The following is a 15,112-nucleotide window of genomic DNA, read 5'->3' as shown; positions in this document are numbered from 1 at the left end:
GACCCCCTTCGATAAAGAACTGGAAGGAAAGGATTCGGACACAGAGGAAGAGATGAGATATGCACCAGTTCAATTCAAGTGGCATTTATCTTGTTGGATACAATGTTTCAACTTTTTAACATGTATTTGTATTGTTTCTCGTTGCAATGCGGAAACGGATTTTGATATGTTGAATGCGTTGGTCGCTGAATCTTGGAAGCTCCAGATACGCGTACGACCTTTGTTGTGGAAGAGCTGTTGCCAAAGCCGCAAGATTCCCAGGCTAAGCTTAAGAAAATTGTGCAAACGATCAGCAATTTTGAACCTCCCACCCAAAAACAAAAGCTCTCAGGACCAGAACTGCCATATTAAATCATTTAAGGCATTTTTAAAAGCAGTTTAATTCTTCCAGAAAAGCTCACCAGAGCTGGATTCTTTCTTATTTTCCAGTTTTCCAACTGTACGATTCTTGAGAAAAAGAAAGCTACACCTAATACAATAACCTACATGAAATGAAAACTTTCTAAATACAAAAAGACTAACTAGACACTAAAATGAATCATCTAACACGGTTTAGGATTCCCTACAATAATAATACATGGATCCACCAGCAAATTCTATATACAGAAGACTACATCTTACAATAACTTATTAACACGGTTGTTCAAGATTCCTGTAAAAAATGTATGGTCCCCGCACAATTTGCTCCACAAACTTGTCCCCATTGAGAGGCTTTCCAGATGAGAATGTCACCATAGGCATTTTCCTGTTTCACGTGTACACATCCCTTACTTTTCAGCACCTGCAAATTTATAAAATCCCACTTAGTTTTTGCATCACATTTACCAACAATGTCACATCTCACGGTTAACACATTAATGGCATGCTTGGATATTCTCTGTTCTGAAGGTTCAAACAACTCAAGTAAGTTTATTTCAAGATTAGTCATGATCCAGTCATCAGTTCATCTCATTTCCTTTTGTTGAGAATAGGAAGAAGAGAAAAGTTAGTATGGGGCATAAACTGGACTTAAGAGGTCACTGGGACTAAGAACCAGCTGGTGCAATAATATAGTTTTCTTCACCATAAATAAAGAGTAAGGAAAACTTTGATTCCCCTTCTAAATATTGGTTAAAACTTGATTTCAAATGGATAACTTCTCCTTCAGAAAGAAAAATGTGCAACAGAAAAAAATAAATGACAAAGATTTTCCACCTTATTGGGAAACAATACGTCGATAATATTCAAGCTGGATTATCTCTGTGCAAAGTATGATAGATAAAATTTACCTAAAATAGCACGCAAAACAGAAAAATGATGTGAAAACTCAAATAAGTCATACCAGTATCTCATAGAAGAACCTTGCACTTTCTTTTGTAGTTCTCCCTTCCAGAAGTTGCAGCAAATTTACTACTTCATCCTCTTTTCTGTTCTTTTGAGTTAGAAAACTTCTATGCAAGCACCTCTCTACCACTCTACATTTAAGGGAAGTTTAAGATCTAGGTATTAGAAATTAATATTTCAGCTGAATAAGAAATTTGCAAACCCTTGGCTGACTTACCTGGTTCTTTCTGACCATCCATCTGCAACCAAATACATAAGAACTTCATTAGTATACAATTCCAACTGAGCTTATTAAATTGAAAAAAAAAATAACTTCAGATAGTTCTTACAGTGGTCCTGGTTATGTCCTTCAGATAAGTTTGTCTCCTGGAGAAGGAGAAAAAGCAATATTTTCATTTCTACAGGTACCTTGATGCAAAACATATCTGGCATGATATTTTGCTTTCTTTAGGTAATTTTACATAGCCACCGCTTACCTCATTCATCAGATTGAGATCAAGTTCTTGTTCTCTGCTAGGAGATACCTCTTTCTGTGCTCTTGCAGACTCCATTCCGACTCTATCTAAATTAGAAATTTCAGGACTTTCAAAAGACCTCAGCGATTTCGTTTGCAGAACAGGTGTTTCAGGAGCAATTGACATTTCCTCTAAAGATCTGCCAGCAGTAGGAGGTATGTCTAGCTTTTTTGGAGTTTCCGCAGTTTCATTTAGCCTATCAACAGTAGGAGATGCTGAAACATTCAACTTTTCTAGAGACTTCATAGTTTCTACCGTTCTACCATTGATACAAGATTTTGACTCATCTAACTTCTCTATAGTTTCAACACTTTCTACTGGTCTACCAACCGTTGGACACTCAGACATGAACTTTTCTGGAAGTTTCTCAGTATCAAGTGATTCTGAAATCTTTAATTTCTTTAGGCAAAAGAGGGACCTAAGCTCCAATGAAGCGCCTGTGGAAAACATGGTTAGAACTCACTATTAATACACCGAGTAAATGATAACAGTGAACTTACAAGGAATCAGAGGCTCCAAGAAACACTGAGGAAGACTGGAAACTTGATGCGCTCTCCATGCAGCAAGCACAGTATGAGGAATTTTTTTTCGTTTACACACCAAATTACTTGGGTCTTCTATGTATTGCTTGATTACACTGTAAAATTAAAAGTGAAAATCATCATCTCTAACATTTGTCACATTCATTCAAAGGTTTAAAACATAATACTTACAGCTTGTTTGGATGGAGGTTTTTGGAGGTTAAGCATGGTTTTAAAAAGTTTCATAACCACCATTGCTTGTTTGTAAAAAGGTTTTATTTTTATTTATTTATTTATTTGGGGTGGGGTGGTGTTGGGTGGGGCGGGGCGTGGGGTGGTGTTGGGTGGGGCGGGGCGGAGGGGGAAGGATAGTTTTTGAGGTTTTTTTAAAACCCTCTGAAACCCCCATTTCTCACCAAATTGGTGGATTGGAAAGGTTTTGTTCAGGCCATATAATTTTTTGTGTTCTACCAAAATACGTTGTTTCTTTTAAGCTGTTTAAAAAGTATCAAGGCTAATATTGTATTTTCATTAGTTCACCTTCATTTACCTTAATTTACTTCATGAAGCTCTCCCAAACAGCATAACAGCCTTTGGAAACCATACCTTACAGAGTTGCTAATGCTATATCCAATTATGATATATATATATATATATATATATATATATATATATATATATATATATATATATATATATTAATGTCCAAGGGACAAAAATAATTTATCTATAATGTAGTAGAAATCCATTTCTCTGGTTATTAACCTCATCCTTAAAGCAATGATTTAAATTTGAGGTGAATGAAACACTACATACTTGTTAGGAAATACTATCGCATCATCAAGAAGACACTTTCTTTTCCTTGTAAACCGAGCACCCTCCTTAGCAGCTGGGGTAGGAATAACCAAAAATTCTGGAGCAGTATCTCCTGCATGGAAAGAATATTGTTCCAGTTATTAATAATTTAATCAGGGATACTTCTTGAGAGCAAACTTGCCAAAGACTACGACTACACTACCAATTTCAGCTGAATCTGCAACCACCTCAACTTCCTTACTGGCCTCAAACACGCCACAAAAAAAAAAAAAAAAAAAAGAAAAGATTCATCTATATTTCAGCAGTCATAAATGAAAAGACAGAAGACATGTAAACCTTTTGACTTAACTCAATTTAACTCAACTAAGCCTTTATCCAAAAAATTTATTGGGGTCGGCTATATGGATTCTCTTTTTCCACTCTACACGATTTTGGGTTAAATCCTCGGAAATGTGTAATGTTTCTAGATCATGTTGTACTATTCTCTTCCAAGTTAGTTTAGGTCTACCCCTTCTTTTCTTTCTATTCTCTAACCCAATGTGTTTTACTTGTCTAACTGGAACCTCCGTATGTCTATGCTTCACATGACAACCATCTCAATCTCCCTTCTCTCAACTTATCTTCAATTGACACCACTCCTACCTTTTCTCTAATACTCTCATTACGGACTTTATCTAGTCTAGTCTGTAAACCTTTTGACTATTGACGTTATAAAAATAAATGTACAAAAGTTTCCAACTGACATTGGAATTTAAGATCTAGATTATATCTGAAAAATAAATATAGAAACAAATTCCAAAAGGTCACATGGTATGGGACATCATCCTGAAAACCTCTTTACCTGCAGCATCTGGGAACTTGGACTGAGGAGTTGTATCAAGTGTTACAGACAATGGATTATCTTCTGTGAAAACCTCATGTGTTCTATTTCCTGGAGACAGCATTTCAAATAATGTTTTGGGTTCTGCACTGTTCTGACACTCTCCAATAAATGGTATAGAGTTTTCTGGGGGGTCCTCAATCTCTAACAACTTTTTCTGTTCTGCATCACACTGATGCTCTTTATTAAATGTTCCACCATGTTCTGATGGTTCAGCCACACAAAATATTTCCACGTCCCTACATTCTTCTTGAGAGACTATAATGTCTCGAAGCTTCTCCACACTTGCTTCGATATTACTTAGGTCGTCCTCTTTAATAACCTGAAGGTTTTCATTTTCTGATTGTGCCATATCTGGAACCTTTATCATTTGTCCATCAGTTTGATGATGTTTGCCAAAGGACTTAAAAGGGTTTTCAGGTTCTTCCTCAACCTCAATTTCATTGTTTAAGCATGCTTCTTGACAGATACTATTATGCCAAAGCATGTTTGATTCTGCATGCATTTCACCAGAATCTACCACTTCTAGAACCCTCATAATTGTATGCTCTCCTTTGTTGGGTTGACATTCACCAAATGTTTTTACAGGATCTGGAGGCTCTTCCTCAACTGCAGTAAACATTTCAAGGTCCATCGGTTCATGTAGAGAGGAACTACTGCCCTGAAGTTTCTTTATGCTAGCTTCTACGGCGCTTGAAGATGTTCCTACCCCCATATCAAAGCCCATCAAGTGAGAAGAAAGAATGCTGCAGCAAGAACATGAAATAGGAGATATTCAAAAACTTTGAAACAATCACACATGCACATGTGCCAGCGCAACCATACATAACAAGCACGCATGTGCGCAACACAAAGAAAGAGAGAGAAGGACATCAATAAACAACAAATGGAGGAGCACTTGAAGTTAAAGGCCCTTACTCTTCATTTGGAGTGTAACCCATGGAGAAAATATCCTGACAGGCAGTAAATTCATCACAATGATACTGCAAATATGTCAATAGGGATATTTTTACTATAGATATCATATTGAAACTTCAGTAAGTCATAAGTACACAAATCCAATGAGACGTGTGCAGTACAAACAGTTCATCTATCCCAAGTTTCAAACATCATAACAGAATAGCAGTAATTTAAGTTTTGCAGATGGCAGAATGATTATTCAGGTTGGATCTCAATTATTCATGCATACAAAATGTAGCCATCTATGATAAAGTAAATTGTATCAGGATCACCCTTCACTATTTCACCAGTTTACCACCAAAAGAGCACTTGGAGTATAGCCACTCCAGTAATATAAGGGCCTGTTGGCTTTTAGGTATAATTATTAGGTGGTTGCATGCTAGGATGCTATCACTTAAAAATTGTTTGATTACACAAGTTTTTCTATACTGAAAGAAAAAAAAAAAAAAAAGCATACGTGGATGTATAAGGGAGAAAATCAACAAACAAAAGCATCTTGTAAGAAGTCAAATAGGAGACGCCTGCGCATTATCAATTCACAAAATTTAAGATAACATAATTAGATGACAGATACCTTGGCTAGAGAGTATGGCACTATTTCACTAGTTTTCCAAATGCCATCTGTTTCATTAACACTAAATTATGTAAAAGAACCTAACAGAATGAAATAACAAAAAGTAACTAAATGATGAAAATCCAATACCTTTAAGTGTGATTTCTTCATGGGGCAGCACATTGTCTCTGTGAATTGGAAGAAACAAGCATGTTAAGGGTGATCAAAATAACGAGGAATGACCTTAAACTACTCAACTTTATAAATTGGAGTAACTTACCCGGTAGTGTCTTCTAGGATCTCTAGATCAAAAGCATCAAGTTCAAATCTTTCGGGCACAGTAATAGAGAAGTAAGGTGCACGGAGGGTTTCCACAAGTGCCATATCTTTATTACTAATGAGAAATTCCTTGATTTTAAGCAGCACCTTATTGCAGTCATTGAACAAATATTCAACCTTTTTGGAGAATATTCTGACTATACCAAGAAGAAGGTAGGCAAGTACCCTATATGTGACAACATCAAATTCATCTTGCAAAATTTTATCTGCACTTAGGCCAAAAAACAGAGGAAATTAATGGAAAACTACAGTTCATAATTTCTAGGTAGAGAAATGAAGGCAGTGACAAAAATTTTTCAAAGTCACATTGTATTCCTATCATGTATATTCTACAATCACATTTTTTGGAAAAAGGTGACAAATTAAATGTGGCCAATTGCCAACCATTACAAATAACAGATTTTGCAATTAATGAAAATTAAAGAGCATCAAAGACCAAATACAAAAGGCTTCAATCTATAAAAATAATGGGCAGGCCTTGATCATGCAAGCATTGTGACACAAAATCGGAGAGAAGTGAAAAAATTTGGACTTCCATTTTACCTTGACCCATTAATAGTGCTTTGTTAATAATACTTCAAAATAAAAATCCCTGCCAATTAAACTAATAGTGGGACCTTGTAATTGAGTGGAAATGGTTCATTACAAACCACACTTTCCTCCGCACAAGCTGTTCGTCATTGATTCCAAAAGGTAAGGCTTCCATTACTCATGTTACATAGAGATATCAAGTCATTAAACCTAAAATTAAGTTTGCATCCCTCAACTATCATTTGTCCTTAATTTAAATTTAGCCCATTTCCCAATAGAAACATAGTTGGAAAATCATATGATAATTCTCACAAAATGAGAGGAAAAAAAAAGTAGTGTGCATCAAAAATCTTATGCTTCTATGCTCTTTTGCATTATGCTTCTTTGTCTGTTGCATATGAATATGGTGTACTCATTTTGTCCAAGATGAACGCTAATCCAGATTGGGACCTGTAGGAGATGTTGCTAAACTGCACATAAAAAATCTACTTTGTAATAGGTTTTGTTCTCCTGCTTTATCTTCAACATGCACTTCAACTAGCAACTAACTATAATTCAAACAATTGCAGGATAACTAAGAAGCAATAATTTTTTTTTTGTCCCTTTTTTTCCCATATAAACTAACTGCTATGGTTGCAGATCAAAACCTTCAATGTAATATCATAGTCTACAGCATGGAACAAAACACAAAAATCTAAACATAGATTTACTGAGAGACACTACATAAAATTATTATAATAATAGATGCAAAATTGGTGGGATAAAATAGATGAAACCCAGAATCCATGTCCGATGACCTAAATTTCAAAATCAATCATTATACTTAACACTACAGTTTCCCTAGTCAATCAAAGTAATTTCATTTCAGCTTATTAAGAGACAAAGCAGACAACATTATAAGCTAAAAAGCCAAGGTAATAAACTAACCATAAAAGATATTCCCAGCTTTTAGGTCACAGTAAGAATTACTCCAAACCAAAATAAATAACAAAATTCTTCTTTAAAAAAGCAAATTTCACAAAAACCAGTCGGGTTTAAGCTAATTTATCCATTCTAAGTAATACCCACGTAAAAAGGAACACCCTTTTTCAATCAATTTATCATACAGCTCATAAAAAACTTGAGCATGTTACCAAACAACTCATGAAGACGTTAATTTTACAAAAGAACAAACAAAACTTGCACAGCTCACAAAAGAAACCCCCACATAACACTCTGTTTCTCTCTAGCAAAACAATGAAAGAGGAAAAAAAATTCAAATATGGTAACAAAAGGTCGCTAAAAGCAAGCCAAACTCAAAAATTAGAATTATGGTAATCATTTTTTTTGTTCTCCTCTCATTATGTGGAGAATTTGCCAACAACAAAAAGAAGAAGAGAAAGTTGAAAAGCAGAAGAGGGAAAGAGAGAAAAACGAACCAACAGAAGAGGAGATGTCAGTCTGAGTGATCTGCGCTTTCTTGAGTTTGTTAAAGCAGTAAGCGGCCACCCATATAGCGCCTAATGGGCCTTTCCTTGAGAGAAAGCAGTGCGAGTAGAACATGTCTTCCTTTTGCTTACCTGTTTTGGCTATCTGTGTGATGATTTTCTCAGTGCTTTTGCAATTCAAAAATTGCAGAGAGTGAGATACGGGAATGGGAGGGGAAGTTAAGACAGAGGAAGAAGAGTGCTTGATAGGAAAACGGTCGAGTAGATTTCTAAGGAAGAGTCCTATATTTGCAATTTTCGTTTTTTTCCCATAAATTTAAAATTTAAGACAAAGATTCTTTAAAAATTTAAGTTAAAATGTTAAATGTAAAGAAAAGTGATAGAATGTTCTTCAAGCACTTACTTCTTAAAATAATATAAAAGTAATAAGTTTTTAAATATAAAAAAATTTCATATAATTATGAGATTATATATATATAAAATAATTGCTAATAAATTTTAATTTAATAATATTTAAGTAATTGTGAAGTAAATCTCAAACAAAATTATTTTAAAAAATTAATAATTTTTTTATTATTTAATTACTTAAATTTTATTACTTTAATTTAAAATAATTTAATTTAATATTATCTTCATTTATTTTTATTTAATATATTTAAAATTTTCTTTTATTTAATATTATTTATTAAAATTAAAAAAATAAAAAGTATTAACTTTTTTAATTTTATAATATATATATATTAAATGAAATAAAAAATAATTTAATTAATTATTAATACTTTTTTATAAAAATAAAATTATTTGATATTTTTTTAATTATCGTGTTAATATAATAAATAAAAATAAATGAATAAATAATTATTAAATTATTTTCATATAAAATTTAATTTATATAAAATATATTCGTAAAAATGGAAATGTAGGCTGGCACACTAACCGACTGTAATAAAGTTGCCATTTTGGCATTATAAGGATGTAGGATAGTTACGGCTGGCTGCCGCCTGTTTATTGTTCCGGAATTGGGATTCGTGCCAAGCAACGTGTCACGTCTGACTAGAATAACCAGAAGGATCTTCAACTTTTACTGAGTGTGCACTGATAATTTCAATAAAAGTTAGGGTTTCATGTCTTGTTAAAAATAAATTTATTATAAAGCCAAATTAAAGTCCAAAATTATCTTTGTATTAAATATATTTTATCAAGAATATGCAAAGTGATTTTTCATACATTTTAAGAAAGTTTGAGAATCTCTGTATTTTCCTTTTGTTTTTTTACTGAAATTCTCCCCAGTTTTCGTCTGGTTCAGATTATGATTTCTCTGTTATGAACATGCTATCATCAAATCTGCATCACTACTCATGGACATAGCGATAACCTTTTTCTTGTTCAAATTACATGTCACTACAGGACCCAATCATGAAGTCCATAAACAACCAACAGAGCAAGCTGAAATGCGTTTGGCCCAAGACATGTTGAACACCAACATCATTGTGCTTTGGGTATTGCATTGCTTTCCCTCAGCAAAAATCCATCTTTAATACAAAGGAAATTGACATGTAACTCTCAAACATTTGAAATACAAGGAGAGTACCAAACTTACTAATAGCAGAGGAGCAACAGAATTATGTCATTGTATGGAAATGGATACAGGTTTGTTCCAATAGCAGAGTAAACCAAAAATTGGATTCATTCTATTCCTATAAATCTCAAAAATCGTCAGAAACAATGCTGTAGCCTAAATGTAGCGTTGTAATTTACCAGTATGAGTAGACATGTTAGATGCCTCTCCATTACTCTTACATGCGCCATCTTGCACCAAAGCACCTAGTTCTGAACTTGAATACTTTCATCCTAACAAGCCATGCCTGTGTTCTGCAAATCCAAGTGATTAAAGCTTACTCTAAAAGTGACATGCCTGTTTTGAGGGCGTTTAACCAGCTGTGAATGTAGTAGACATGCCCCATCTTGCAAATGCAGCTGTGCATTCATATTTTCATCAAAAGAACACATCCACCTCTAATTCCCATTAAGAGCATCAATATTGTTTTGACCAGGCAATTATACCACCATGGCGTGTTTTCCATGATAGACACCCTCAATTATTATTCTATCACCATGAATTGTCACTGTTTAATTCCTTGTTGAAGATCTTCACCACTGTTGATATCATTTGAGGCCTTCTCAGAAAGCATTCTCTTCATTTTCTTTTTCAAAGCCTTATCAAAGTCAGAATATGATAATGATAACACCTGGTTCAACAGCAGTTTGACTCCAGACACCTTCACTAGTGCATACCTAGGTTTTATCCTCTCTTCCAAACTGTAGCCAAAATATTGAGGGAATTTAACAAGCTCTTCTTTTGAATAATCCATGGTCAAAAAGAATTCCCACTTTGGTATCAAGTTCTCTACCAAGCTAAAAGTATATAATGCTCCATATCTTGTAATCATAGTCCCAACTTCCTGTATACTGTACCCCCTTCCAAAGAAAAATTCTGTCACAGGCTTCAAATTGGATTCAATACTGAGGCCAAAAGTCTGTGGACATCGGTGGAGAAGAACAGCAACATCAACTCCCAATGAACGGAAATATTCAGCCGTTGGCCGTAGTTTGTCCTCCACACTGTAACTTATAATGTTTGGGCAACGTGTTAGAATCTTACCAATGCTCTCTGCCGAGAGACCCATCTCACAAAGGAAATCTACAGTCACTTCAACCTTTTGCCTGCTATAAGTAAGAAGTGCTGGAAAACGGTATATAACTTTAGCCCATTTTCTCTTATCCACGCCCAAATTTTCTAAGAATGTCATAGTGGGTATGAGATTTTCAGAGAGACTGATTCCACAAAGTTGAGGCCTTTTGACAAGGATGGTTGGAAGGTCTGATTTAGGTACACCAAGATCAAGAAGGAACTCAACTAATGGCTTAATTTTTCCCTCCAAGCTGTAGTAAGCAAAAGCAGGGAATCTCCGCGTGATTCCCTTGATCTGTTCAAGATTCATGCCAAGGTCTATAAGATACAGAGTACGAGGGGGAAGCTTCCCAGCAGGGCCTGTCTCACTTACTCTAGACAAAGCTTTCAGCTTCTTGGAATCAAGTGTTATATTGGGTGGAGATAGAGGTTGAACTGGTTTTCCTTTAATAGATGGGTTAGGAAAGTTCTCCACAAAATCTACCAGAACACTTCTGTGGTCTTCAAGGAGAGATTCTAGGTATGGAATAAGAGCATCCCTTATTTCTAGAGTTGTGAGCTCTCGTCCTGCAATGATGAAGTTTGATTAGAAAGGGACCAATTTAGAAAACAAATCAAATTATTTGTGATCAAACAGATGCAATCGAACCTACTAGATACCGAGATTTATGAACTGAATGAAGCTTTGAGACAAGGTGGTCAATGAACAGGTCCGACTTTTTGATAGTTCTAGCAGCAACTGCATTGCTTAAACCTTGTTTCTTCAAGAACAAGGTTAAGACAGCCTTGGCTTCTTCTTTTTCTGCTGCCACTAGGGTTGGAGGCACTACTCTTGAGCTGAATGATCCGTCTACCCCAGAATCAGCTTTTATAGCATTGAAAGAAATTGGTCAATGCTATAAAGAGAAAAAGAACCAGGCTGATATTAACAAATAACAACTTTGGCTTTGGTATGGAACTTAAACTAGCACTACAAGGAATCCTATATGAAAATTTAAATTAACTCTTACCAAACTTAGCTTGGCAAGAGAAGAATTTCCTCGGAAGAGAAAGTTGAGTCCTGGGGAAAAGTAAACCAAAGTAAATAAACTATGCTAACAAGGATGAAAAAAAGAAAATTATAGCTAAAACACCTAAATATCCCTCAAGAAACAAAAAAGGAAGGGGGAGGAAGACACACACACACAGAGACAGAGACAGAGAGAGAGAGAGAGAGAGAGAGAGAGGAGGAAAAATATGGGCGTAATAAATCCAAATCTTTTCACATAAGTTAAACCCACAATCCACAGGAATCATCTCTAGAACTCCAAAGCTCCACTTTGTTAATTTCTGTTAAGGAAAACAGGTTCTAAGACAATCAATAACAAATGAAAAATACTCAAATAATCTACTTATATATCAATTTTTTCTTTGCATCTATATGATTAAGGTACATATAGATTTTATGAGAATTCTAAAAAGAGAATTGAAATTAGTTTTTTAAAAAACTATATCTTTATAATGTGCATTATGCTAATGTTCAAAATAAATTTTGTACTCTTTATCAGGTATATAGAATGTTCTGTTCTAATGAACTTTTGCATATGCTCTAGTTATCAAAAAGTCAACAGATAAAACCTTATTTTAAAAAGGGTCCAAAGTGTACAAGTAAACAAAAAGTTTTATTATTTATGTTGCCCAAAATATTAACACCCATAACTCAAACTTGCACCCCTGCAAGCTTAAAGTTTCATCATTGCACCAGGCATGGTCCCCTAAGCACACGTAATCTGTAGGTTAAGATATAAATATTCTGTGCCTCCTCTCATTTTTCACTTGAAATTATATCTCCATCTCTTCTCCTTGTCACCATGTCAACAGAAAAGTGCATCTTCCAGAGCATGTAAAATTCTATTGCATGCAACTTTCTTTTGTAGCTCAACATATCTATTTGAAAATTCTCACTTGAACTCTCCAAGCAAAGCAAGCTATTTGTAGGCAGACCAACATTTTACTTCAAGAGATACTCAGATGCACATAAAAGATATTTTCCAAATTACCTATGAAACGGCATGCCAATCTTTCAGCTAATCCATATTTTCATATTGTATTGTGATGCTACTATTACAAGGAATGCTTACTGCGATTTACAATCAAACACCCATGAGTCTTACTGCAATCAACCATTATATTCCCCCAATAACAATTTTTTTTCCTTCTTTTACCAAAACGTTGCACCCAAAATAAGTGCATTCACTAGTACAATATTCATGAATCTTACTTCATGAAGGTATTATTTTCCCCTAAAACACACAAACCAATTTATTCGCCCAAAATAAGTGCAAACAAACAATACTCCTTTAAGTTTCAAGAAAAATGAACTAGATAACCAACTGCAAGAATAATTCAATTTTCAAAAAATAATAATGAAAAAAAAAACATAAGAACATAGATGCTGAGTCATTTAAATTCCTTAGTTTAAAAATGCAAGTGAAATGGACCTTAATAATTAAAAAAAAAAAAGAAAAAAAAAACAAGATTTTGCCATAGTAACAAATTATAAGTTTGGAAGACAACAGAAACTTTACATCATATGTTAAATAAAGAATCTAAACAAAGAGAAGATAGATACAAGAAAAAAGGAAAAAGAAACGCAGGATTGGTGAAAAGGGTACCTAGGTATGAACAGAACTCTAGAGGGATAAGTGAGGCCCACAGAGCGGATTGCAGGGAAAGCTCTCATCTTTTGCAGCTTGAAAAAGAAAATTTTGATTGAAGAAAACTTCAGAAACGAAGGTGGGAGATTTATCTTGTTCTGGAGCACTTGCTTTGCTTCAACTTTCTTTGAGCGAGCGAAGGGAGCAGACGATAGAGGAAGGGAAAATGTCTTGGATATGTTGTTGTGTGGGGTTTGAATATCTCTGGCTCTCTGTCTGTGGCTTGCAGGAAGATGGAACTCTTCGCACGTGCAAAAATTACAGTCCCATTATATATATGGGATCTGTAACTTTAATCTTAGCGTGCGGTATGATAAATCAATTAAAAAAACTACCTTAAATTATATCATTCTTATAATTTATTTATTTATTTTAACATTATTATTTAATAAAATAAAAAATTATAATATTATAATTATTTTAAAAATATTAATATTATTCTATTTTAACGACCTTGATTATATATTCCTTTTAATAATTTTAAATTACCTTTAAACACTTTTTAATTAAATATTTAAATTATTTAAACGTTAGTTTTAAGTAATTTTTTCTAGTATTTAACATAAATAAATTTTATAAATTTTATAAAATTTATTTTTAAATATAAAATTTTAATATTTAATTTAAATAAAAATTTATTTATAATTTTTAATAATTAATTTTATGAAATTCATTATAATTAAATCAAATTCTATCAAAATTAATAGAATTTTTAAATAAATTCTAAAATTAAAATTATATATATTTCAAATGATAAAATTATTTTTTTATTATATATATTTTATTTTATTTATTCTAAACATAAAATTTATTTTATAAATTTCATATTTAATATAAAATATAATAAATAAAGAAATTTATTTACAAATAAATTCTATCATAAAATTTATTTACAAATTAAATGAATTTTACTATAAAATTTAATCAAACAAGACCTAAATAATTATTTATTTATTTTTAATTTAACTCAAAAATCAAAAATATATTTTAAGTAAAAAATTAAAAGTAAGTAGTTAAATTAATCCCCTTCTAATAAATTGTTATGAGTTAATTTAATGACAATGATAAAATATACAAATTATAAATAAGGTGAATTAAAATCAAAATAATTATAAAAAAAACACCATATATAATTGAAATAAACCATCAAACTAAGCAAATTTATTAAGTAATTTGACTTCATTCCATTTTAATTTTTTGAAAATCAATTAAATAATTTTATTTTTTTTAAATTTAATTAAATCAAATTAAATCAAAATAAATATATTTACAAACCACTTGTGATTTGGTGGTTGACATAGTGTAAGAGACTTGGAAGATCTAGATTTTGAGCCTCACATTTTAATTTTATATTATTATATAAAATATTATTATTTATATTGTTATATAAATCTCTTATATTATGAAATAGGTGAATTTATTCAGTCTAGAGATCAATTGAGATTTAGAAGGTTTTAGGAGGCCTCAACTTTAGCCTTCTACTCCTTATATATTTAATTTAATCACAAAACTCCAGCACAGTATTTAGTTAAGGCAAAATGTTCAATTTAGTCCCTGTACTTGTGAGAAAAATTTAACTGATGTACCTTTTGTGTGCTTTCCATTTACCAGATTAACCAAAGAGCATATGCAGGTGAGAATATAACTAATTATGTCTTCTATTTATTTATTGTCCTCTCTTACTACTGTTGATTTGTGCAATATCCTACCTGAAAATTTGCCAGGCTATGTGCAAGGTGGTTTCCAAGTTTTGCGAAGACGTTAAACTAAGTATAAGAAGGGCTCGCCAGAAGGCATGACAGTAAATTTATTTTGTTGCAATTGTATACCTACCAACTTACCGTTAAGAACTTTAAATG

At 32.9% G+C, this 15,112-nt stretch overlaps 2 protein-coding genes across 3 annotated transcripts; both read right to left on the bottom strand.

Annotated features, from left to right (window-relative positions):
• Positions 1–325: 325 nt before the first annotated feature.
• LOC110639354 (sister chromatid cohesion 1 protein 2) lies at positions 326–8,174 on the bottom strand. Of its 2 annotated transcripts, none has more exons than XM_021790265.2 (13): positions 7,857–8,174; positions 5,849–6,113; positions 5,719–5,756; positions 5,590–5,636; positions 4,974–5,008; positions 4,017–4,801; positions 3,176–3,287; positions 2,339–2,475; positions 1,800–2,275; positions 1,653–1,689; positions 1,541–1,562; positions 1,322–1,454; positions 326–781 (listed from the first exon to the last, which is right to left on the bottom strand). In XM_021790265.2, the coding sequence occupies exons 1-13, from the start codon at positions 7,978–7,980 to the stop codon at positions 644–646; spliced, it is 2,349 nt and encodes a 782-aa protein (XP_021645957.2). In that variant the 5' UTR covers positions 7,981–8,174; the 3' UTR covers positions 326–643. The 2 variants fall into 2 exon arrangements, with proteins under 2 accessions (XP_021645957.2, XP_021645955.2); XM_021790263.2 differs by having other exon boundaries at positions 4,974–5,038; positions 7,857–8,173.
• A 1,179-nt stretch (positions 8,175–9,353) lies between these two features.
• On the bottom strand, positions 9,354–13,470 carry LOC110639349 (transcription termination factor MTERF5, chloroplastic). The gene is given in 5 exon segments (XM_058135965.1): positions 9,354–10,008; positions 10,010–11,124; positions 11,207–11,422; positions 11,568–11,617; positions 13,212–13,470. Coding segments are annotated over 5 exon segments (1,482 nt in total). The 5' UTR covers positions 13,280–13,470; the 3' UTR covers positions 9,354–9,975.
• Positions 13,471–15,112: the final 1,642 nt, after the last annotated feature.

This window comes from Hevea brasiliensis, chromosome 15, assembly GCF_030052815.1.
Source record: "Hevea brasiliensis isolate MT/VB/25A 57/8 chromosome 15, ASM3005281v1, whole genome shotgun sequence".
Lineage (NCBI taxonomy): Eukaryota > Viridiplantae > Streptophyta > Magnoliopsida > Malpighiales > Euphorbiaceae > Hevea > Hevea brasiliensis.
Note: the sequence above shows the minus strand (reverse complement) of the source record. Positions and strands in the feature narration are given on the sequence as shown.

What these genes read in the sequence shown, in the direction of transcription:
- LOC110639354 (XM_021790263.2), bottom strand. Translation starts at nt 7,980, where the DNA reads ATGTTCTACTCGCACTGCTTTCTCTCAAGGAAAGGCCCATTAGGCGCT. An exon ending in ATCCTAGAAGACACTACCGG is followed by an intron (nt 5,757 to 5,848) that starts GTAAGTTACTCC and finishes TCCAATTCACAG; the next exon opens with AGACAATGTGCTGCCCCATG. An exon ending in GGTTCTTCTATGAGATACTG is followed by an intron (nt 782 to 1,321) that starts GTATGACTTATT and finishes ATAAATTTGCAG; the next exon opens with GTGCTGAAAAGTAAGGGATG.